Source organism: Coregonus clupeaformis, unplaced genomic scaffold (genome assembly GCF_020615455.1).
Source record: "Coregonus clupeaformis isolate EN_2021a unplaced genomic scaffold, ASM2061545v1 scaf0724, whole genome shotgun sequence".
In the NCBI taxonomy this organism is placed as follows: domain Eukaryota; kingdom Metazoa; phylum Chordata; class Actinopteri; order Salmoniformes; family Salmonidae; genus Coregonus; species Coregonus clupeaformis.
In genome coordinates, this window is record NW_025534179.1 from 42,552 (window position 1) to 66,731 (window position 24,180).

At 45.4% G+C, this 24,180-nt stretch overlaps 1 protein-coding gene across 2 annotated transcripts in view; it reads right to left on the reverse strand.

Moving 5' to 3' along the window:
- LOC121570755 (potassium voltage-gated channel subfamily KQT member 5-like) overlaps window positions 1–24,180 on the reverse strand; it is a 125,899-nt gene that overhangs the window by 15,538 nt on the left and 86,181 nt on the right. For both annotated transcript variants that reach the window (XM_045216498.1, XM_045216497.1), the window contains exons 3-9: window positions 23,902–24,028; window positions 12,349–12,524; window positions 10,296–10,421; window positions 6,849–6,959; window positions 6,490–6,585; window positions 5,267–5,361; window positions 3,555–3,581 (exon numbers count right to left, since the gene is read on the reverse strand). In XM_045216498.1, the coding sequence (XP_045072433.1) occupies window positions 3,555–3,581; window positions 5,267–5,361; window positions 6,490–6,585; window positions 6,849–6,959; window positions 10,296–10,421; window positions 12,349–12,524; window positions 23,902–24,028 (758 nt within the window). The remainder of the gene's footprint in view (window positions 1–3,554; window positions 3,582–5,266; window positions 5,362–6,489; window positions 6,586–6,848; window positions 6,960–10,295; window positions 10,422–12,348; window positions 12,525–23,901; window positions 24,029–24,180) is intronic.

The following is a 24,180-nucleotide window of genomic DNA, read 5'->3' on the forward strand; positions in this document are numbered from 1 at the left end:
AGGATATGGAAGGATATGAGTAAAGTGGAGGTAAACCTAAGCGTTGGGTAACAATGAAAGAGATAGTATCTCTAGAGGCATCAATTGAGTCGGTCTCTGAGTGTATGGGGGGAGGGACAAAGGAGCTATCTAAGGCAGGTTTAGCTAGGCTGGGGGTCTACAGTGATATAGTACAATTAGAAATAACCGAAACAACAATAAACTAACCATGTTTGGGCTGAGGCTAAACATAAACAGGATGTAGTACCGTAAAAAGGAACAGTCCAGCAGATATCAGCTGTATAGCTGAGTTATCATAAGGTCCGGTGGTGAAGCACTTGTGAGTAAGAGGCCACGGATAGCGTGTGCTAGCGGGCCAGGGCTAGCAGATGGATGGAATCTTCGTGGTTAACGTCGTAACCACATCAGACGATTTCGTCGGCAGACCAGTCGTGTAGGATCGGCGGGGCTTCGTGTCAACACTAGGTGGTCCCGTCCGGTTGACAGAGAGGTAGATAGCCGGGAGATGGGCCTAGCTCAGGATGATTAGCCAGACCACAGCGTCCGTTTTGTTGTAGCCAGCTGGTAGCGATGAATCCGGAGTTAAAGGTCCAGTGATTCAGTGATTCCGGCGGAAAAACTGATATGATCTGGGTCGATAACGCTCTGTGCAGACTGGCCGAATATCCGGTGATCAATGTCCAATGATTAAAATTAATCCAGCGGAAAAAAAATCCAATGTTTTGGGTGAAACACCGCTAGCTGTGGCTAATAGCAAGTAGCTAGTTCAGTAGCTAGTTCAGTTTAGTGAGTAAGAGGCCACGGATAGCGTGTGCTAGCGGGCCAGGGCTAGCCGATGGATGGAATCTTCGTGGTTAACGTCGTAACCACATCAGACGATTTCGTCGGCAGACCAGTCGTGTAGGATCGGCGGGGCTTCGTGTCAACACTAGGTGGTCCCGTCCGGTTGACAGAGAGGTAGATAGCCGGGAGATGGGCCTAGCTCAGGATGATTAGCCAGGCCACAGCGTCCGTTTTGTTGTAGCCAGCTGGTAGCGATGAATCCGGAGTTAAAGGTCCAGTGATTCAGTGATTCCGGCGGAAAAACTGATATGATCTGGGTCGATAACGCGCTGTGCAGACTGGCCGAATATCCGGTGATCAATGTCCAATGATTAAAATTAATCCCGCTGAAAAAATCCAATGTTTTGGGTGAAACACCGCTAGCTGTGGCTAATAGCAAGTAGCTAGTTAGCTGGCTAGCTAGTTTCAACTGGAGATTCTAGATTCTAGATAAAGGTAAGTCAAAAATAGAATCCGTTCCACATTGAGTGAGGCGGGTTGCAGGAAAGTATATTTTGTAGAAGGATGAAAAGTCTGATAGGGAAATATGTACGAAAAATACAAAAAAACAGGGTATTTACAGGCTATTTACAGACACACGACAGAAACAGGACTGCACTACTTCGCCATCTTGGTTTAAAAAAATCTAATCTATACAATCACCACCTTAAACTAAGTGTATTAATGTTTATGTACAGTATAGTTTATGGATGTAAATATAGCTTATGACAGGTGACATAGTCCTATATGTCATATATATGAAGGCTCAACATGATCACTAGGCTTCAATCACACTAAACTAAAGTGTGACCAGAGATACTGTAGAACCTCTGTACTTTGTCAACCACTTGCTGACATTTAGAAAGAGAGTGTTTGAAAGGTAATTGAGCTTACCTGAGTGAGAAAATGAAGAGCCTAGGTATGACACCATTTTTAAAAAGCCTATCATTTGATAATTCAGCCCCACTCCTGTCCATGTCTCTCATTTAACCATAATAATTCTGCTGGTCGAGAGAGAGAGGAACAGAGAGGGAGAGAGAGAGAGAGGGAGAGGGAAGGAGAGACAGGGAGAGGGAAGGAGAGACAGGGAGAGAAAGAGAGAGAGAGAGAGATAAAGAGAGAGAGAGATGGGCGCTGAGTCATATGTGTGGAGGACGGTAAACTTTTAGAACAGACACCCTGTTGGACACCAGTAGGCTTTCAGGGCCATTGGCACCTAGTTCAATGACACTCAAAAATGGATTTTTATTTATTTATTTTTCTCCTGCAGGTTTGAGGTGGAGCCCTTGACCATGAGAGGGGTTGTGAATTGAATTCAATAGGTGGAGGATGCTGGAGCTTTGTTCTCTCTCTCATTCTCTCTCGTTCTCTCTCTCTCCCTTTCTACCGACATGCTTTTCAAGTGTTCGGGTTTGCGTGGGATGGATTCTGTCCTCACCCTCTCAACACTAGGCAACAATGAAAGGTTTTCTTTTATCCAATACTCTGTTGACACTTTACACTTAGTTTGGAAATCTCAGCTAAAAAAGAACTACATTATCGACACAAACAAAGGTTTTAGTGGCCCTCAGGTTTTTAATTCTGTTTTTCACTTTAAAGACACACACATTCTGCTTTCCCTACTGTTGTGTAACGACAGCTAAGACAACATATTACATCACTCCTAGCTCCCACAGAGAGAGAGCGAGAGACAGAGAGAGAGAGGGGAAAGAGAGAGAAAGACAGAGAGAAAGATAGTGTTTTCTCTCCCTCCTCTATCTTTCCTCTGTAATTTAGTGTCTGTGTCACTCAAATCCTGTTATACTGAAATACACACAACACACGACTGCAATAAACACAATTATTTCTCATTTTAGAGAGAGAGAGACAGAGAGAGACACACAGAGAGAGACACCCCACTGCAATAATTTCCTTCCTGAAGAACACCTCAGGTATGGAGAGATGTAGTGAGAGAAAGGGAGGAGGGAAAGCAAGAAAGAAAGAAAGAAAGAAAGAAAGAAAGAAAGAAAGAAAGAAAGAAAGAAAGAAAGAAAGAAAGAAAGAAAGAAAGAAAGAAAGAAAGAAAGAAAGAAAGAAAGAAAGAAAGAAAGAAAGAAAGAAAGAAAGAAAGAAAGAAAGAAAGAAAGAAAGAAAGAGAGAATGAAAGAAAGAAAGAAAGAAAGAAAGAAAGAGAGAATGAAAGGACAAGAGCTGAGAGATAATAGGGGAGTGGGAGGAATAAAGAGACAGGAATAATAAAAGGAGGGAAAGAAAGATAGATAAACACTAAAGAAAGAGGGGGAGAGGCCCAAAGGAGAGGTAGATAATGACTAAGTAATGAACTTGTGACTGTTTCTATAAATGGATCCATTAAGTTAAGGGCTAGGGCCAACACTTCTTAACTAGCTACCTTTCTCTACAATAGGACAATACACAGTAAATCTAATGTTGAAAACGCAGAGTCTATGTCCCAAATGACATAATGCACTACTTTTGACCAATGTCCTATGGATAGAGAGAGCCATTTGGGACACACACAGTTCTGAATAGTGGCTAAAAGCATTGACATTTACATTTTGGTCCTTTAGCAGAGCAGACAATCTTATCCAGAGCGACTTGCAATCAGTATATTCCATACAGGGAGTATGGAAGACATTATCCCCAACACACAGGGTTCAGACTTACACCGGTAGTTGTGCTGCATTTGGATCTGTGCAGAAAATAGATAAACAGTACAAGTAGGAGGTACAAACCTTGTGGACGATTCACCCTGGTCCTTCCTTCAGTTGAGAAGTGAGAGAGGGGAGAGGGTAGAGAGTGAGGAAATATTCATTGCAAACATTATATACCGCACAAACGAGTAGCAAGATGAATTTGAGGGGTTGTCATCAAAAGAGAAGCTGAGTATTTGAGGCAGCATTGCGTTGTGCACATGAGCAAATCACAAGTATCTCACCAGACTAAACAGAATCAAGACTCAAGACTACGTCGGCAAGCACAATGCATTTCAATGCAGTATAACTATTCAGGCAAACTCAGAAAGCTAGCAGTGTGTAGACAGGTGTGTGTCAGCTGTGTGTGTGTGTGTGTGTGTGTGTGTGTGTGTGTGTGTGTGTGTGTGTGTGTGTGTGTGTGTGTGTGTGTGTGTGTGTGTGTGTGTGTGCGTGCGTGCGTGCGTGCGTGCGTGCGTGCGTGCGTGTATGTACAGTACCAGTCAAAAGTTTGGACACATTATTCTACAATGTAGAAAATAGTAAAAATAAAGAACAACCCTTGAATGAGTAGGTGTGTCCAAACTTTTGACTGGTACTGTATGTACTGTCTGCATGTTATCTATCTGTCAGTGAAGCATTTAGCAGATGGCTTCTCCAATATTTCCAGGCTCCACAGCACTCCATATGCATATTTACTAGTCTTGAAACGTTATTGGCAGATAATACCAATACAGGCACTCCATATCTCCCAATCACACAAGGCTATTCCAACACAGTGGCAATCCAATGAGACGAGAGACAGAGAAGTGGCTACACATTCAATAAAGCCTGATTGGATCATTTAGACACTGATTACCGTCAAATGTAAAGTCCTCTGTAGCTCAGTTGGTAGAGCATGGCGCTTGTAACGCCAGGGTAGTGGGTTCGATCCCCGAGACCACCCATACGTAAAAATGTATGCACACATGACTGTAAGTCGCTTTGGATAAAAGCGTCTGCTAAATGGCATATTATTATATTATAAATGGATGGGCCATGTAGGATGATTGCTAAATTCACTGCCTCAGTTGAAAGTGGAGTGCAGACAATCTCAAGTCTTCAGTGAATCTAGAGCTTAGCTAACTGTTTTAGTGTAGGTCTTAAATGGCACCCTATTCCCTATGTAGTGCACTACTTTTGACTAGGGCCTGATCAAAAGTAGTGCACTATAGAGGGAATGGGGTGTCACTTGGAACGCTACCTTAAACTGTTAGACTGATGGTTTGAGCATATACTGGGAGATATGATTTGAATGCCTGTTGTGTTAGCTGGATAGAGGTGTAATGGGGTATTGTCTACACTATTGGTTTTTAGTATTATTTCTTGAGTTCTTGGCACTACAGTTTGGATGAAAAGGAACCTGGATAATATTGGTCTTTTGATGGCTGTGAACCATTTACTTATAATAACAGAAGACAAATTATACAAATATAAATGTATTCATTCACAGAAAATAAGGAAGTACATAACTAAAATAGAAAAAAGTTAAAAAGAAGTAGAAAAGAAGTAGCCTGGTCCCAGATCAGTTTGTGCTGTCTTGCCAACACCTATGGCCATTGTCACACCAAACGTGCCAAACAGATCTGGGACCAGGCTAGAAAAGAAGAGGAAAGGTAACAGAAATACTTAATTGGGGAAACAATGAGGGAAAAGATTGCTTAACAGGGGCGCAGACACCAAACTCAGACACCAGCTGCCAACGTTGTACCTACTTTGTAGGGCTGCAGGTATGCAACGCCTTCAAATGAGGCTTCCAGGTAGCAATGGAAACCGAGTTCTCATCAGCCGCATAACTACGCCAAACACACTGCATGCAGAATACACAGAAAACCAGGAGGATAAGAACAAAGAGACAACAGAGAGAAAATGAGAAGAAGAAAGATAGGACAAACAGTGGAGGACGGATACAAAAAAAGAAAAAAACCTCTGATTAGTGATAAGAAAAACACAACAAAACAAGCACGGGTCAAAGGTCACGCGTGAGTGACACGTTCTGTGGCTGGGCCGAGTTCGGAGGCCAGGCACGATGGGGGTACAGTACATGCCTGTGGGGCTGGGAGGGCAGGAGGCTCATGTGGTAACGCCACGTGGCGCCTAGATACGGCCTGGTAGAGCAGTCGGTGGAGTAGTAGCGCCACGCAGCCTGGTGCGGTGGGAGGATGGCGAGGAGGAGAGGGGAAGGGGAGGAAGAAGAAGATAGCGGGGGAGGAGGGTAAGGAGGAGAAGAGGAGAAGGTAGAGGAGGAGGAAGGCAGGACAGGAAGCGAGGGATAGAGGGATACACAAAGGAAACCACAAGGTGAGGTCACAAACAGGAAGGAAAAGAGGAAGACAAGAGAGATGCAGGGAAGAGGGAAGGATAGCTAACAGCTAAAGCTTGGCTGCCACTCTTGTGGGTAGAGTGTTAGGAATTGGGGAGAACGGACAGAACCTAGCTTGGAAGCAATGGAGGACCCGGGGTTAGAGGAGGTCACCCTACATGCTGGTTCCTGGGCATGTTTGGAGGGTTTGTGAGGGGGAAAAATAGAGACTGGATAACAACAAAATGACTTTTAGTTTCAACGTCACCAAACTACACATTCCCAACAGTAAGGTAAACTATTGATTCAATCAATGAGAAACAATCACTCAATAATGACAGCAATCAACGTGTATAAAGTGACATCTTGAGGGTTTGACAATGAGTATTTATCTCTGGCACAAACATCTATAATGATGTATTCATATCCCAAGGGCAATTTCAATTGACAATACCATTAAAGTGACAATAGTCCCAATAGCAGTATTGAAGTGAGGCTGTGTCCCTATTTCCTTCATAGTACGCTATTTTTGACCAGGGCCCATAGGGCTTGGTTCACAAGTAGTGCACTATATAGGGAATAGGGTGCCATTTGGAAGGTACCCTGTGTGAGATAGATACAACAATTTGTCTTTACCTGGATGAGACAAGCGGCTGGGTTCCTCCTCTTCTCAAAGTGCTTCTGTCTGTGCTGCTCCTGGACCTTCAGGGCAAAGCCTGAGCCCAGTATACCCTGGGAAGACACAGGAGGACATTGGAATCAGGTGAGAAGATGTAAAAGCGCTATTTTGTCCGCCATTTTGGCTCAATGCCTCATTTGTGACTGTGAACAACATGTGAACATGAAGTCAGATTGGGGAGGTAGCTGTCTAGTAGAGTAACTGAATGGATAAAATCATGTAAGTAGTGTGTGTGCATGTGTGTGTGTGTGTGTGTGCATGTATCCGCCAATTTGTGTGTGTGTATGTGTGTGTGAACAGCACAGTATGTACTCACCGCTGGCAGGGCAAAGAAAGAGATACCCAATAGTGCAAAGCCAGCCGAGAGCATGCGGCCGGTCCATGTCTTTGGGGTCTTGTCCCCGTAACCAATGGTTGTCAAGGTGATCTGAGAACACACACAAACACAATTATATCTTGAGAAAGACTCCACTATTATCTATGATAGATCCTCAATTATAGTATATGGAGCGAAGCCACCAAATTAAATACCATCAATGTAAATTTGTGAGGGTATTGAAATTGTTAAAGAAATTGAACAAAATGGCTGCAATTTACACTATTTACTGGTAATGCGTTGCTTATTTGGGGGTTCATTCACTAGAAAAAGTATTGTATGTGTGATGATAATGTATCTCTGCTCTTTGACATTTATATCCCTTCATTGGCTTATTATATAGCTCTAGTTTAATCTGCCTTTTCTCTCTCTCTCTCTCTCTCTTACTGCTATCTAATTGACTGAAAAGGACAGGAGATAATTCTCTCTGGGTTTTCCACCCATTCTGCCGTGCTGGACTGCCGTTCATGGCAAAGAAGGCCGTGGCCATTTTGTGTCATTATGACTTTTGGAGGCAGTATGAAAATGGTGGCTAATGGTGCTGGGGCTAATGTATATTACGAAGAAGAAGGTTTTTGATCAAAGCTTACGTGCAGCAAAACAGGACGGACATAGAAAGAAAAGTGCCTGGCAAAGAATGAAAGGACTTTTTGCTGGCTTCTCCTTTGGGTGGTGAAATAACGTGAAATAATACTGAACATTTTGGAGGTAAATACTATTTGAATAAGAGCTTTATTTCCGTGTTGCCCAGAAACCAAATCAGGGACAGACTGTGCCGCTGAGTAGAAATATGCAACATTCAATTACAGTTTTTCTCAATTGTTTACACACAAATACTGGTACTTCAGACACAATGACCACAACATGTAACTCATGCACCAACCCCCTGAACCAATTCTGCTAAACTACAAGCACAATTCCTGCTTTACACTCAAATTGCAGTTCTACAACACACTTTTTTTCAAAACACTACACACAAATCTTTGCATTTGGCACAATTTTCATGCAGAAAATCTCTTGTTTTCACAATGAACACACTGCCATTCAAATATGCAAACTGACTCATCACATGGGCAAACACCCGTCACACAGTTTTACAATTAGCAAATCAGAGCTTTAGCATAAAAGGGCAACAGGTGAGCTCTTCTGTTTTGGAGCAATGGATGCCAACATTGGAAACAGAGGCAGAGCCAGAGGAGTGAGAGTAAGAGGAGGAAGACGGGGAGGACAAGGACGAGGACGAGGAAGGCCAAGGACTGTAATCTCTGATGAGATCCGAGCCACTTTGGTTGATCATGTGGTCAACCATGGTCTAACAATGAGGGAGGCTGGGCAAAGAGTACAGCCAAATTTGAGCAGGTACACTGTAGCATCCATCATCCGGACATTCAGAAATGAGAATAGGTAAGAAATCTACTCTCACTAGAAAATTGCAGTACTGCATATCAATACAGTACTCAATGAGTACAGTAGTACAGTATTGCCTGTGGACTGTTCTGTAGGACTGTAAAAATAAAGTATGTTTCAAGTATTTGGGAAATGTATTTCTACTTTGTATTTACAGCATTTTACTATTTGTTTGGCAGAACTGAAAGATTACCAACACAAGGTGGTCGGCAACGTGTTCTGTCTCCTGAACAGGAAACTGAAATCATGAACATGTTCCTAGAAAATAACGCCATAACATTACGGCAAATACAAAGAAAAATAATAGAAAACAATGAGATATTTCAAAATATTGATAGGGTAAGCTTATCAACACTGGACCGTGTCTTGCGCAGAAATAATCTCAGGATGAAGCAGGTCTACAGGGTGCCATTTGAACGCAATTCAGAAACAGTCAAAGAATTGCGATATAACTATGTGCAAGTGAGTCCTATACAATCCCACAATTGATGCATACTCTCAACACTGTATAAATTATACATATTTCAGTATTGGAATCATAATGATTGTGCTTCACAATAGTGACCACTCCATGTCTATTTCTGATATTGTCCTGTGTGTTTCAGAGAGTCCTTGAGCTAGAGGTGGCTGCAGTGGAGCACCAGTTCATCTTCATTGATGAGGTTGGATTCAACCTCACAAAAAGACGAAAGAGGGGAAGGAATATCATCGGCCAGCGTGCCATTGTTCAAGTCCCTGGCCAGCGTGGAGGGAACATCACAATATGTGCAGCGATTACCCACCACGGCGTCATCCATCACCATGCTACCCTTGGCCCCTACAACACCGCCCATCTGATCACATTCCTGGACACACTACACAAAACACTCATTCCACCAGATCAGGTAGATGGCCCAGAGCAGCTCAGGTACATTGTCATTTGGGACAACGTAAGTTTCCACAGGGCTGCTCTGGTTCGTAACTGGTTCACTGCCCACCCACGCTTTTTAGTTGTTTATCTCCCTCCATATTCTCCATTCCTCAATCCTATTGAGGAATTTTTTTCTGCCTGGAGATGGAAAGTGTATGACCGAAATCCACAAACGCGTATACCTCTTCTCCAAGCTATGGAAGGCGCATGTGGAGACATAGCAGCTGATGCTTTTCATGGCTGGAATCGCCATGCTAGGCGATATTTCCCCCGCTGCTTGGCCAGGGAAAACATTGCTTGTGATGTGGATGAGGTGCTGTGGCCAGACCGCAACAGAAGAGAGGATGCAGCATTTTTTTTTTTTTTTTTTTTTTTTTCTGTAACTGTATACATTAAATTCTTCTGTTTTGTATGTAGACCACTGTATGTGCAACTTTGTGTTGGTTGGGAATGGGATGTACACTGTGTACATTGTTTTTGTGGGAAAAATGAAATATATTTGTTACCGTGTATTTGTGTGTTCTGAGTATAAAAACAATATTCTCAAATATTTTAGAACACACTTACGTATGTACTGTCTGTAGTAATGGCAACACTGAACCAAAAAAAGGCCTAAGTCATTATGATGAATGGAGAAGAAGTGTTTTCCATTCATCATAGGGTTTTACATTGAGCACATCAGTGTTCAACTGGTTCTTATAAATGTCTATTCATATGATGGTTTGTGTATGTCATTTGAAAATAAAATACAATTTTGATAAGAAATAACATTGTTTTGAATGTAAAGTTTCATTTTGCTGGAGAATTGAGGGGTTTTGCCCATTGTGTGTGTGTTTTTTGATTTGTGTGTAGAGTTCTGAGAATATGAGGCATGCTTTCAGAAAATGTGTGTAAACAATCGAGAAAAACTGTAATAGAACATTAAAAAAACAATGTTAATAGTGTTTGAAAACAGTCATAGGAAAAAGGACCCCCAAACTGGCAAACATGGACCAGTCCAACATCATCCACCGTCCACTGTGGACTCTCATTATGAGGGTAGACAGGGGAGTATCTGTAACTTTACTCACCGTTCCCCACCATAGGGCATCAGCATAGGTGGCAAACTCGCTGTTGAACTTGTTCTCCACAAGGTAGACCAGAAAGGAGGAGAAGATCAGGACCAGGAAGCCAATGTACCAGGCCGTCACCAGCTCCTACAGGAAGATAATTTTAATTTTATTAGGATTCCCATTAGCTGACGCCATGACGTCAGAGAAGACGTCTCCCGAGAAGGAGAGAGGAGCGAGGAGCGAGGAGAGAAGAGAGGAGGGAGGAGAGGAGAGGAGAGGAGAGAGGAGAGAAGAGAAAGGAGAGAGGAGAGTAGAGGAAAGGAGAGAGGAGAGGAGAGGAGAGGAGAGGAGAGGAGAGGAGAGGAGAGGAGAGGAGAGGAGAGGAGAGGGAGAGGAGAGGAGAGGAGAGGAGAGGAGAGGAGAGGAGAGGAGAGGAGAGAGAATAGAGGAGGTGGAGAGAGAATAGAGGAGGTGGAGAGAGGAGAGAGGAGAGAGGAGAGAGGAGAGAGGAGAGAGGAGAGAGGAGAGGAGAGAAGAGAGGAGAGAGGAGAGAGGAAAGAGAAGAGAGAAGAGAGGAGGTGGAGAGAGGAGAGAGGAGAGAAGAGAGAGGAGAGAGGAGAGAGGAGAGGAGAGAGAGGAGAGAAGAGAGGAGAGAGAGAAGAGAGGAGAGAAGAGAAGAGAGAAGAGAGGAGAGAGGAGAGGAGAGAGGAGAGGGGAGAGAGGAGAGAGAAGAGAGGAGGTGGAGAGAGGAGAGAGGAGAGAGGAGGTGGAGAGAGGAGAGGAGAGAATGACATAATCTGAAAACTGAGCCAGGCCTCCCGCAGGATGTCAGCAGGGCCACGTAAGGACTTGTACCAACCCAAACATTTCCCAGCTTCGGTGGCAGACACTGTGGCGTTTTGTGTCATCTGGCTTCTCCGCCATGCAAGGTGGCGCCATCCAGGAACGACTCAATGGGATTAGGCCTCTAACCTGAATATGTTTCACCTGGCTGTGTGTGTTTGTGTGTGCTAGATTAGGGGCTCTAACCTGAATATGTTTCACCTGGCTGTGTGTGTTTGTGTGTGCTAGATTAGGGGCTCTAACCTGAATATGTTTCACCAGGCTGGACCCCCAGTCTTAATCCCATATGTATAATAACACAGATTTTAGAGGACCGCAGTTCAAGGAAGGGGGAACGCAATAACACACACACACGTGCGCAGGCAAGAGGCAAGATTGTATGCCAGGGGGTAGCTAGAGACTCTCTACATCTCACCTCTCTCTCTATCCACCACAGTAACCCACTTGTTTTGAACACCATGGGTATCTGTGGGATCAATACCTACTTATACATGATTTATAAGGTCAAAATGCAATACTGACTCACACAAGCTCCTAAAAGAGTACAAACAATTCCCCTACAGAGGAGGAGCTCTGAGGTATCATCGTGTTATTGCCAAAAGCCTGGTGAAGTGCCTCTCCTACTCTTCCCATTGTAACATCGTGTGCCAAACAGACCAGACAGTATAATCCTGGTCAAACTAATAATGCTTACTCCCCAGAGGTCTGAGAGGTTGGTATAATGTTTGGAGGGGATTTCTGTCTGGGGAGTGTGTTTGTGCGTGTGTGTGTGTGTGATTGTGTGTGTCTGCGACTATGTTTGTGTGTGACTGTGTGTGTGTGTGTGTCTGTGTGTGTGTGTGTGTGCATGTGTGTGTGACTGTGTGTGTCTGTGACTGTGTGTGTATGTGTGTCTGTGTGTGTGTGTGTGTGTGTGTGTGTGTGCATGTGTGTGTGACTGTGTGTGTGACTTGGTGTGTGTGTGTGTGTGTGTGTGTGTGTGTGTGTGTGTGTGTGTGTGTGTGTGTGTGCGTGCGTGCGTGCGTGTGTGCGTGTGACTGTGTGTGTGTGTGTCTGTGAGACTGTGTGTGTATGTGTGTCTGTGTGACTGTGTGTGACTGAATGTGTGTGTCTGTGTGTGTGTGTGTGACTGTGTATCTGTGACTGAGTATCTGTGACTGTGAAATCTGTGACTGTGAAATATGTGACTGTGGATCTGTGACTGTGTATGTGTGTCAGGCAGCCCCACCTTGCTGTGTGCGTACACCACTGATCCCAGCAGTTTCCAGGTGCCCCCGCGCCGGTCCATGCGCACCATACGCAGGATCTGCAGGAAGCGGAGGCTACGCAGTGCGGACGTTGCGAAGATGTTACCCTGGCTTCCTGCCGACACCACCGCTATGGAGGCTATCAGTACGATGATGTCTGGGAGGGGGGAGGGAGGGGAGAGAGAGAGAGAGAGAGAGAGAGAGAGAGAGAGAGAGAGAGAGAGAGAGAGAGAGAGAGAGAGAGAGAGAGAGAGAGAGAGAGAGAAAGAAAGAGAGAAAGAAAGAAAGAAAGAAAGAAAGAAGAGAAGAGATGAAAAAAAAAAGGGAGTAGAGAGAAAGAAAGAAAGAGAAAGAAGAGGAAAGAAGAAGAGAAGAATGAAAGAGAAAGAAAGAAAAAGAAAGAAGAAGAAAGAGAAGAGAAGAAAGAAAGAAAGAAAGAAAGAAAGAAAGAGAGAGGAGGAAGGGGAGAAAAAAAGAAAGTTACAGGTCACAATACTGGTGTGGACTGGACACTAACATAACACTACTGGTGTGGACTGGATACTAACATAACAGTACTGGTGTGGACTGGACACTAACATAACAATACTGGTGTGGACTGGATACTAACATAACAGTACTGGTGTGGACTGGACACTAACATAACAATACTGGTGTGGACTGGACACTAACATAACAATACTGGTGTGGACTGGACACTAACATAACAATACTGGTGTGGACTGGACACTAACATAACAGTACTGGTGTGGACTGGACACTAACATAACAGTACTGGTGTGGACTAGACACTAACATAACAGTACTGGTGTGGACTGGATACTAACATAACACTACTGGTGTGGACTGGATACTAACATAACACTACTGGTGTGGACTGGACACTAACATAACAGTACTGGTGTGGACTGGACACTAACATAACAGTACTGGTGTGGACTGGACACTAACATAACAGTACTGGTGTGGACTAGACACTAACATAACAGTACTGGTGTGGACTGGATACTAACATAACACTACTGGTGTGGACTGGATACTAACATAACACTACTGGTGTGGACTGGACACTAACATAACAGTACTGGTGTGGACTGGATACTAACATAGACCTGCACCAGGCTGGGAAGACTGAATCTGCAATAGGTAAGCAGCTTGGTTTGAAGAAATCAACTGTGGGAGCAATTATTAGGAAATGGAAGACATACAAGACCACTGATAATCTCCCTCGATCTGGGGCTCCATGCAAGATCTCACCCCGTGGGGTCAAAATGATCACAAGAACGGTGAGCAAAAATCCCAGAACCACATGGGGGGACCTAGTGAATGACCTGCAGAGAGCTGGGACCAAAGTAACAAAGCCTACCATCAGTAACACACTACGCCGACAGGGACTCAAATCCTGCAGTGCCAGACGTGTCCCCCTGCTTAAGCCAGTACATGTCCAGGCCCGTCTGAAGTTTGCTAGAGTGCATTTGGATGATCCAGAAGAGGATTGGGAGAATGTCATATGGTCAGATGAAACCAAAATAGAACTTTTTGGTAAAAACTCAACTCGTCGTGTTTGGAGGACAAAGAATGCTGAGTTGCATCCAAAGAACACCATACCTACTGTGAAGCATGGGGGTGGCAACATCACGCTTTGGGGCTGTTTTTCTGCAAAGGGACCAGGACGACTGATCCGTGTAAAGGAAAGAATGAATGGGGCCATGTATCGTGAGATTTTGAGTGAAAACCTCCTTCCATCAGCAAGGGCATTGAAGATGAAACGTGGCTGGGTCTTTCAGCATGACAATGATCCCAAACACACCGCCCGGGCAATCGAAGGAGTGGCTTCGTAAGAAGCATTTCAAGGTCCTGGAGTGGCCTAGCCAGTCTCCAGATCTCAACCCCATAGAAAATCTTTGGAGGGAGTTGAAAGTCTGTGTTGCCCAGCGACAGCCCCAAAACATCACTGCTCTAGAGGAGATCTGCATGGAGGAATGGGCCAAAATACCAGTAACAGTGTGTGAAAACCTTGTGAAGACTTACAGAAAACGTTTGACCTGTGTCATTGCCAACAAAGGGTATATAACAAAGTATTGAGAAACTTTTGTTATTGACCAAATACTTATTTTCCACCATAATTTGCAAATAAATTCATTAAAAATCCTACACTGTGATTTTCTGGATTCTCATTTTGTCTGTCATAGTTGACGTGTACCTATGATGAAAATTACAGGCCTCTCTCATCTTTTTAAGTGGGAGAACTTGCACAATTGGTGGCTGACTAAATACTGTATATACAGTGTGTGCAAATGTAGCAAGTTATGGAGGTAAGGCAATAAATAGGCCATAGTGCAAAATAATTACAATTTAGTATTAACACTGGAATGATAGATGTGCAAGAGATGATGTGCAAATAGAGATACTGGGGTGCAAATGAGCAAAATAAATAACAATATGGGGATGAGGTAGTTGGGTGGGCTAATTTCAGATGGGCTGTGTACAGGTGCAGTGATTGGTAAGGTGCTCTGACAACTGATGCTTAAAGTTAGTGAGGGAGATAAGAGTCTCCAGCTTCAGAGATTTTTGCAGTTCGTTCCAGTCATTGGCAGCAGAGAACTGGAAGGATAAAGGCAAGAGTCATTCAAAGTTGACCAAATCCTGACTATTAACATCGGTCAAATTGACCCTGAAAATATCCGTAAAGCCACTTCAACCCTTGAGGGGGCAAATTCTATAGAGGTGGAATAACATTTGCCGTTGTAAACAAATAATTATGTTGTATGTACAGATGAACCGTCACCCCTTACTGTGACCGATTATCACAACAACAGCAACAACAGATCATCCACATGAGTGAATGAATGATACATTCTCCCTCTGTGTGTGTGTGTGTGCTGGCATTCTGCTAAAGGCGTCCACAACACAATCACGTACAAAGCTATACATGCTTCTGCATCGATCGAGATCCACAATCCATCCCCAAAACAGACTGGTACGGACATCATAGCAAGGCATGCAATTTATCCACTGTGCTGTATGTCCAGTGTACATAATGCACCACTGACGCATGAAAAGAGATTGAGATATCAAGTGTGTATGTTTGGAAACATGTACTGTAAACATTCTGTAAATGTATTGGTCTAAGGGAGGACAGTTTACAGGAGCATACTTCAACTGTTGTGTATGGGGAATTTGATTGGATTGATACTGATCTTTTAATCCCAGAACGTTAGTGGCAAACAAGCACACACACACACACACACTTACACATGTACACGTGTACAGGCATTTCACTGTATTTGTGCACGTGACAATAAAAACTTGAAACACACACACACACACACACACACACACACAAAGGGAGGACAGGGAAAGTTCAGACAGACCACAACCACAGGAAGAAAAACAACAAACCCTCAAGGAACACAAACAACTCTGAGGTTGCATCCCAAATGAGACCATATTCCCTACATAGTGCACTACTTTTGACCAGAGCCCTCTGGGCTTTTGTGACACTCTGGCTCCATGGACTTTGATTATTGAGCCAGGGTTGTTCATTTTCATTGTTTGGGTGTATTTCTATGTTGGGTATTCTAGTTGTTCATTTCTATGTTTGGTGATTGTTCTTGATTAGTCATATGACTCCCAATCGGAGGTAACGAGTGTCAGCTGTCGGCTCGTTGTCTCTGATTGGGAGCCATATTTATACTGTGTGTTTTCTCTTGGGTGTTGTGGGTTTTTGTTCCGTTTCAGTCATAGTCACTGTTGGACTTCACTATCGTCTTTTGTTTTGTATTTACGTGCTTTATCAATTAAAGTCATCATGTTCACTCAACGCGCTGCGTATTGGTCTGCTCCCTTTATAGACGATCGTGACAGAAAAACCCACCATAAAAGGACCAAGCAGCGTATCCAGGAACACCCGCAGGAGAGAACGCTGGTGGATGTCCTCCTCGGCTGGGGACATATTACGCAGGAGGAGGCCGTCCCGGTACCGGAGGGCGATGAAGGGGGAGAACCTGGCAGGAGAGGAGCAACGGCGTCAGCAGGGCCATCATCGGAGGGACGAGAGGCAACCCCAAAAAGTTTTTTGGGGGGCACATGGCGGGCGGCTGGGCAGCAGGAGGCTGCCACAGGGAGACGTGGAGAGAAGGCTATCGGATTACGGAGCCATTGGCGAGTAGAGGAAGGGAAGTTGTTGCGGCACGGCGTGAGAGACTGATGTGTTACCAGTCCGGTCCGGCCCGTTCCTGATCCCCAGTTAAAGCCAGTGGTGTGTGTTCCCAGTACGGACCGGCCTGTTCCTACTCCACGCATCAAGCCCACGGTGTCGTCGCCAGTCCAGCCCGGCCTGTTCCTGCTCCACGCACAGAACCTACGGTGTGCGTCGCCAGCCCAGCCCGGCCTGTTCCTGCTCCACGCACAGAACCTACGGTGTTCGTCGCCAGCCCAGCCCGGCCTGTTCCTGCTCCACGCACAGAACCTAAGTTGTGCGTGCCAGCCCAGCCCGGCCTGTTCCTGCTCCACGCACAGAACCTACGGTGTGCGTCGCCAGCCCAGCCCGGCCTGTTCCTGCTCCACGCACAGAACCTACGGTGTGCGTCGCCAGCCCAGCCCGGCCTGTTCCTGCTCCACGCACAGAAGCCTACGGTGTGCGTCGCCAGCCCAGCCCGGCCTGTTCCTGCTCCACGCACAGAACCTACGGTGTGCGTCGCCAGCCCAGCCCGGCCTGTTCCTGCTCCACGCACAGAACCTACGGTGTGCGTCGCCAGCCCAGCCCGGCCTGTTCCTGCCACTCGCACCAAACCTACGGTGCGCGTCGCCAGCCCGACCCGGCCTGTTCCTGCCACTCGCACCAAACCTACGGTGCGCGTCGCCAGCCCGGTCCGGCCTGTTCCTGCCACCCGCACCAAGTCTACGGTGCGCGTTCGCCAGCCCGACCCGGCCTGTTCCTGCCACTCGCACCAAACCTACGGTGCGCGTCGCCAGCCCGGTCCGGCCTGTTCCTTCTCCCCGCACTAGCCCTGAGATGCGTGTCTCAGCCTGGGACCACCAGTTCCGGCACCACGCACTAGGCCTTATGTGCGTTCCCAGGGTCCAGCATGCCCTGTTGCTTCTCCCCCGCACTAGCCCTGAGATGCGTGTCCTCAGCCCGGTACCTCCTGTTCCGGCACCACGCACCAGGCCTACGATGCGCCTCAGACGGCCAGAGTCTGCCGTCTGCCCAACGGGGCCTGAACTGTCCGTCTGCCCAACGCCCGTCTGAACTGCCCGTCTGCCCAACGGGCGCCTGAACTGCCCGTCTGCCCAACGCCGTCTGAACTGTTCGTCTGCCAAGCGCCGCAGGAACTGCCCGTCTGTACTGAGCCTGCAAAGCCGCCCCGTCTGCCATGAGCCTTCAGAGCCGTCCGCCAGACCCGGGCCGCTAGAGCTCTCCGCCAGACAGGAGCAGCCAGAGCCTTCCGCCAGACAGGATCAGCCAGAGCCTTCCGCCAGACAGGATCAGCCAGAGCCTTCCGCCAGACAGGATCAGCCAGAGCCTTCCGTGCCAGACAGGATCAGCCAGAGCCTTCCGCCAGACAGGATCAGCCAGAGCCTTCCGCCAGACAGGATCAGCCAGAGCCTTCTGCCAGACAGGATCAGCCAGAGCCTTCCGCCAGCCAGGATCCGGGCCAGAGCCGTCCCAGCCAGGATCCGCCAGAGCCGTCCAGCCAGGATCCGCCAGAGCCAGCCAGCCAGGATCCGCCATTCAGTCCCGGGTGCTGCCCCTCAGGCCGGTGCTGCCCCTTAGTCAGGTACTGTCCCTTAGTCCGGTGCTGCCCCTTAGTCCGGTGCTGCCCCTTAGTCCGGTGCCGCCCCTTAATCCAGTGGGGTTTAGTTGGGGGGTGGTCATGTGGAGGGGGCTACGGAAGCGGATAGTGACTAAGGTGGGGTGGGGACCACGACCTGGGCCAGAGCCGCCACCATGGACAGACGCCCACCCAGACCCTCCCCTAGACTGTATGCTGGTGCGCCCGGAGTTCGCACCTTTAGGGGGTACTGTGACACTCTGGCTCCATGGACTTTGATTATTGAGCCAGGTTGTTCATTTTCATTGTTTGGGTGTATTTCTATGTTGGGTATTCTAGTTGTTCATTTCTATGTTTGGTGATTGTTCCTGATTAGTCATATGACTCCCAATCGGAGGTAACGAGTGTCAGCTGTCGGCTCGTTGTCTCTGATTGGGAGCCATATTTATACTGTGTGTTTTCTCTTGGGTGTTGTGGGTTTTTGTTCCGTTTCAGTCATAGTCACTGTTGGACTTCACTACTCGTCTTTTGTTTTGTATTTACGTGCTTTATCAATTAAAGTCATCATGTTCACTCAACGCGCTGCGTATTGGTCTGCTCCCTTTATAGACGATCGTGACAGCTTTGTAGGTAATAGGGTACCATTTGGGACGTAGCCGAGGCATCAGGCTTCTCCTCCAATACAGACAAATAATATTTTCGTACTTTCTTTTACCACCCTTCTTTTTCACCACCGCCTCACTTCAAATCCATCTACCATTTCAAAGACGCTCCACCATCACGTGAAACCAGAAACTGAAGAAATATTATTTTGTCCTTCTTGGTTTCCTCCATTAGTGCATTTTTCTTTTTGTGAGAATTTGTCGTCCCATCAGGCTGTGGGGTTGTCTGTCCTTCCGGCGAACTCAGCGCTCGGACTTGAAAAACAATCGCTGACCAAGGTTTGGCCGATCGCTCTAGGGCTTATAAATCATGAACCAGTTAACCCATGGCAGGAGGGAGACGGTGGAACCATGAAAAATACATGAACCAACCACACACACAGACCATACTCAGACGGCCCAAAAAACTGCATGCTGGGACATAAAGCTGCTGGCCAAGCACTGGCCTCTGCTGAAGGTGTGGGAAAAAAGACCTCTTTAACAAGCAGGTGAGTGAGAGATGTCTGTGTGTGTATGTGTATGTGTGTATTTGAGGGAGAGAGAGATTCTGAGAGAGTCTGTATGTGTATACGTTGGTGTGTCTGTGCACGCATGCTTGTGTATGTGTATATGTCTTTAAGTGTGCACGTGCCTGTGTGTGTGTGTCTGAGTGTGTACTTTCTGAGTGTGTGTGTGAGAGTGTGAGTTTGTGTGAATGTGGTGTGTGTGTGTGTGTGTGTGTGTGTGTGTGTGTGTGTGTGTGTGTGTGTGTGTGTGTGTATGCCTGAGTGTGTGTGTGGCTGCTGAGTGCTGACAGAACTCTCACATCTGGTGTCTCCATCTGCCTGGTCTAGTTTTAACAGCAGTACTGTGTGTCCTGGTTCACCCTCGGAGCCTTGGCCCCACTAGTCTCTCTCACCAATCATGCCCAAAACACAGACTCCAATCAGCTGCACCAGTGATACCACTCTGGGGTGAGACTACGGTTACTATGTTGATGTGAGACTATGGGCCGGTTTCCCAGACCCAGATTAAACCTACTGGACTAAGAAGCATGTTTAATAGATTCCCCGTTAAAAGGGCTTTCTAGTCCAGGACTAGGATTAATCTGGGTCTGGGAAACTGACTCTATGAGGTTTAAAAGTATTTACTATTTCTGAAAAGATGTATTTGTAGTTATCGATTCTATCGCGGCAGATGTGTGTATGTGTGTTCCTTTGTGTGTTTGTGTGTGTCCTTGGTGGTTGCCAGTGTGTTCACATTCCTCCTCGTCCTTCCAGACAGACAGTGAAAGTCACATATGTGGGACTTGGAGAGTTGACAGCTCTTGGTATGACGTTAACAGTTAGCAGCCCAACTGCCTCTGGACTGCCTGGCCAGCATACAGCCAACACGTTCTCTCCTCTGTCTGTCTGTGTGTGTGTGTGTGTGTGTGTGTGTGTGTGTGTGTGTGTGTGTGTGTGTGTGTGTGTGTGTGTGTGTGTGTGTGCCTTGTCTGTCTGTCTGTCTGTCTGTCTGTCTGTCTGTCTGTCTGGGCTGTGGGCTGGGTCGCATATGAGTCCTTGCCTGATAGCATCACTACAGCTCCCCACAGGTCTATGGGTCAGAGAGGGGATGATGTTACTCTCTCATTCATAAATGTGGGGGTGGTAAGGGCACCAAGAGGTCAAAACACCAAATCTAACTCCAGTCCTTTCACTGACAAATTAAATATCACATACAGTGGCTTGCGAAAGTATTCACCTCCCTTGGCATTTTTCCGATTTTGTTGCCTTACAACCTGGAATTAAAATTGATTTTTTGGGGGTTTGTATCATTTTGATTTAAACAACATGCCTACCACTTTGAAGATGTAAAATATTTTTTATTGTGAAACAAACAAGAAATAAGACAAAAAAAACAGACAACTTGAGCGTGCATAACTATTCACCCCACCACCACCTTTTGCAGCAATTACAGCTGCAAGTCTCTTGGGGTATGTCTCTATAGGCTTGGCACATCTAGCCACTGGGATTTTTGCCCATTCTTCAAGGAAAAACTGCTCCAGCTCCTTCAAGTTGGATGGGTTCCGCTGGTGTACAGCAATTTTTAAGTCATACCACAGATTCTCAATTGTCCAGGAAGTACGTCAACAAACATTCTTCCTGTATGCCATCCCCCTTGGCTGCTGGGAACCCTCCACTGACTGAACCTACCAATGAGAGCTATTCATCCAGCTTGTCAGCTGTTCTGTTTGTTTCCATTCCTCTGGTCTCTGGGGACCACATCTGCATTGAAAGATCTCCTTTAAATGACTTCACAGGACAAATCACCTGCTCGGACCACTTAAAGGCAGAATTGGCTCATCGCGTATAATTGATGGGTTGTTGAGAGTGACTGAGTGATACACCGCCGCTCTCCAGAGACTAATGGATCGGCCCAGACAGTAATGACTGGGGTGTATAGGGCTGACAGTTATGGATACTCTTACCACTGACTGTAGATGGGAGAGAATTTATAGACCCATCTAGTGTAGTCAAAGCACACTACAACGCACTCAGACACACACAATGTTGACACATACATCAGGGTGTAGAGGTGGGGGAGGGAGACGAGAGAGATAGAGAGAGAGAGAGAGGAGGGAGAGCGATAGAAAGAGAGAGAGAGGGGGGAAGGGAGGGAGGGCGGGAGGGAGGTGAAAAAATACAAAAAGAGAGAGGGAGAGAAAAAGAGAGAGGGAGAGAGATTGAAAAACAGAAGGAAAGAGAGAGAGTAAAATAGTGATGATAAACCTTCCTCAAGCAGCTCAGAGTAATTGTCATGGTGATTTTCATTATAATCTGTCTCCAGCCTTGCCTTATGTCATTAATTGACATATTATAGATTGAGTTATTGGCAATGTCAAATGCCCTCATACAGACAGTAATAGGCCAGCAATCATTCAACACAATAGGGCTGACATAAGCAGGTCAAGGGAGGAATTTTACAGAGAGAAACAGACAATAAATTATGATAAAGTAACAGCACTGCTTAAGTTATTAATGATGGCCATACTTCCTAGTGTCTAACTTGTATAAATAGGTTTATTAGTAGCAGTGGTGGAAAAAGTACCCAATCGTCATACTTGAGTAAAAGTATAGATACCTTACTAGAAAGTTACTCAAGTAAAAGTGAAAGTCAGCCATTAAAATACTACTTGAGTAAAAGTCTAAAAGTATTTGGTTTTAAATATACTTAAGTATCAAAAGTAAATGTAATTGCTAAAATATACTTAAGTATCAAAAGTAAAAGTATAAATCATTTAAAATTAAACAAAGCAGACGGCACCATTTTCTTGTTAATTTTTTTTTTATGGATAGCTAGGGGCACACTCCAACACTCAGACATTATTTACAAAAGATGCATTTGTGTTTAGTGAGTCCAGCAGATCAGAGACAGTAGGGAAGACCACGTGTTCTCTTGATAAGTGCTTGAATTTGACCATTTTCCTGTCCTGTTAAGCATTAAAAATGTAACAAGTACTTTTGGTTGTCAGGGAAAATGTATGGATTAAAAAGTACAATATTTTCTTTAGGAATGTAGTGAAGTAAAAGTAAAAGTTGTCCAAAATATAAATAGTAAAGTAAAGTACAGATCCTCCAAAAAACGACTTAAGTAGTACTTTTAAGTATTTTTACTTAAGTACTTTACACCACTGATTAGTAGTGGCTATTAGTAGTGGAAGCTGGAGGGGGATTGTGTCTAGTCAGTAACCCTATATGTTTTGGAAGAGGGATGATTGGAGAGGTACGATTGTTTTGGAAGAGGGATGATTGTTTTGGCTACGAGGGGAAAGGGGTAAGCAGCTTAGGACATGGAGGAAGGATTAAGACTGACAAATAATTAAGAGAAAGAAGAAGAGTAGAGGCCAGAGGAGGACACACCCAACAGCTTATTACACACAGCCTTAACCGTCTCTATTCAGAGTACCTAGTTCAGCCTTAACCGTCTCTATTCAGAGTACCTAGTTCAGCCTTAACCGTCTCTATTCAGAGTACCTAGTTCAGCCTTAACCGTCTCTATTCAGAGTACCTAGTTCAGCCTTAACCGTCTCTATTCAGAGTATCTAGTTCAGCCTTAACCGTCTCTATTCAGAGTACCTAGTTCAGCCAACCGTTCTATTCAGAGTACCTAGTTCAGCCTTAACCGTCTCTATTCAGAGTATCTAGTTCAGCCTTAACCGTCTCTATTCAGAGTATCTAGTTCAGCCTTAACCGTCTCTATTCAGAGTATCTAGTTCAACCTTAACCGTCTCTATTCAGAGTATCTAGTTAGAACATTCAGAGTATAAGCTAATATTCAGAGTATCTAGTCGAGCCCTAATCTCAGATATACTAGCCCCTAACCCCAGAAACCTAACTGTCTATCAGAATATGTGTCAGTTCGGCCTGTTCTCTCTCTCTCTCTCTCTCTCTCTCTCTCTCTCTCTCTCTCTCTCTCTCTCATGACATTAGCCAGTTCAGAGAGCATGATGATGCTAGCTCTGATGACTTAGCGTGACTGGTAAGCCTCTCCCTCCCTGAAGTACGGCGGCCATCTGAGAAGGGCAGATAAATATGTCTAAACACTGGAAAGAATTGATGACAGGTTAATGGAGAGGCCTATTTACATAGTCAGTCGACCCTACATCTCCTGTTAGGAGTCACAAGAGCCTCAAATACCACAGCTAAAACATCAAGCCAGAGGACTATGGTCTATTGTGTGTGTGTGTGTGTGTGTGTGTATGTGTGTGTTCCTATGGTCAATTTCACTGCATATCCTTTTACCCATGGGTCTCTTTGAACTCGGATGTCACATTCCTATGGTAAAACTCCAGCAATTAGCTAATAGCCATATTGATTTGCAGTCAGGAAACTGACTTTTTCGCTTTCAACTAGGAAATAAAGTAACTGTCATAAATTGTCATAAAAGAGGAAAAAGTAAATGATTACCTGTAAAACTAAAAAAGGATTTATCACAGAGCTCACAATAAACCACTTTAAACCACTTTTCATTATTGAACCATCATCTGAAGGTTTGTAAACCTTTTCTTATCCCTCGAAGAAACATTTATAAAGGGTTTATAAAGGGTTTATAACTAATCTAGCCTATAGCTCACCTATGACACAGAACGGCTTCCGGGCGAAACGGAGGCGACCCTGCCATCCTCTGTAGCGACAGCAGCAGCCGGCCGACCAGATCCTGAGGATGTACTCCAGCCCAAACACCACGATCATCACAAACTCCTACAGGAAGTGACAAAAAAGGAAGTCAGGGGAAAGTGATACACAATGACTAAGCAATTGCTATAAATATACAAATAGATGTCACACTTGTAGATAGGTCTAACTGTTTATATCAGTTCCATCATTGTATTGAACGTACTAGAAATTATTAA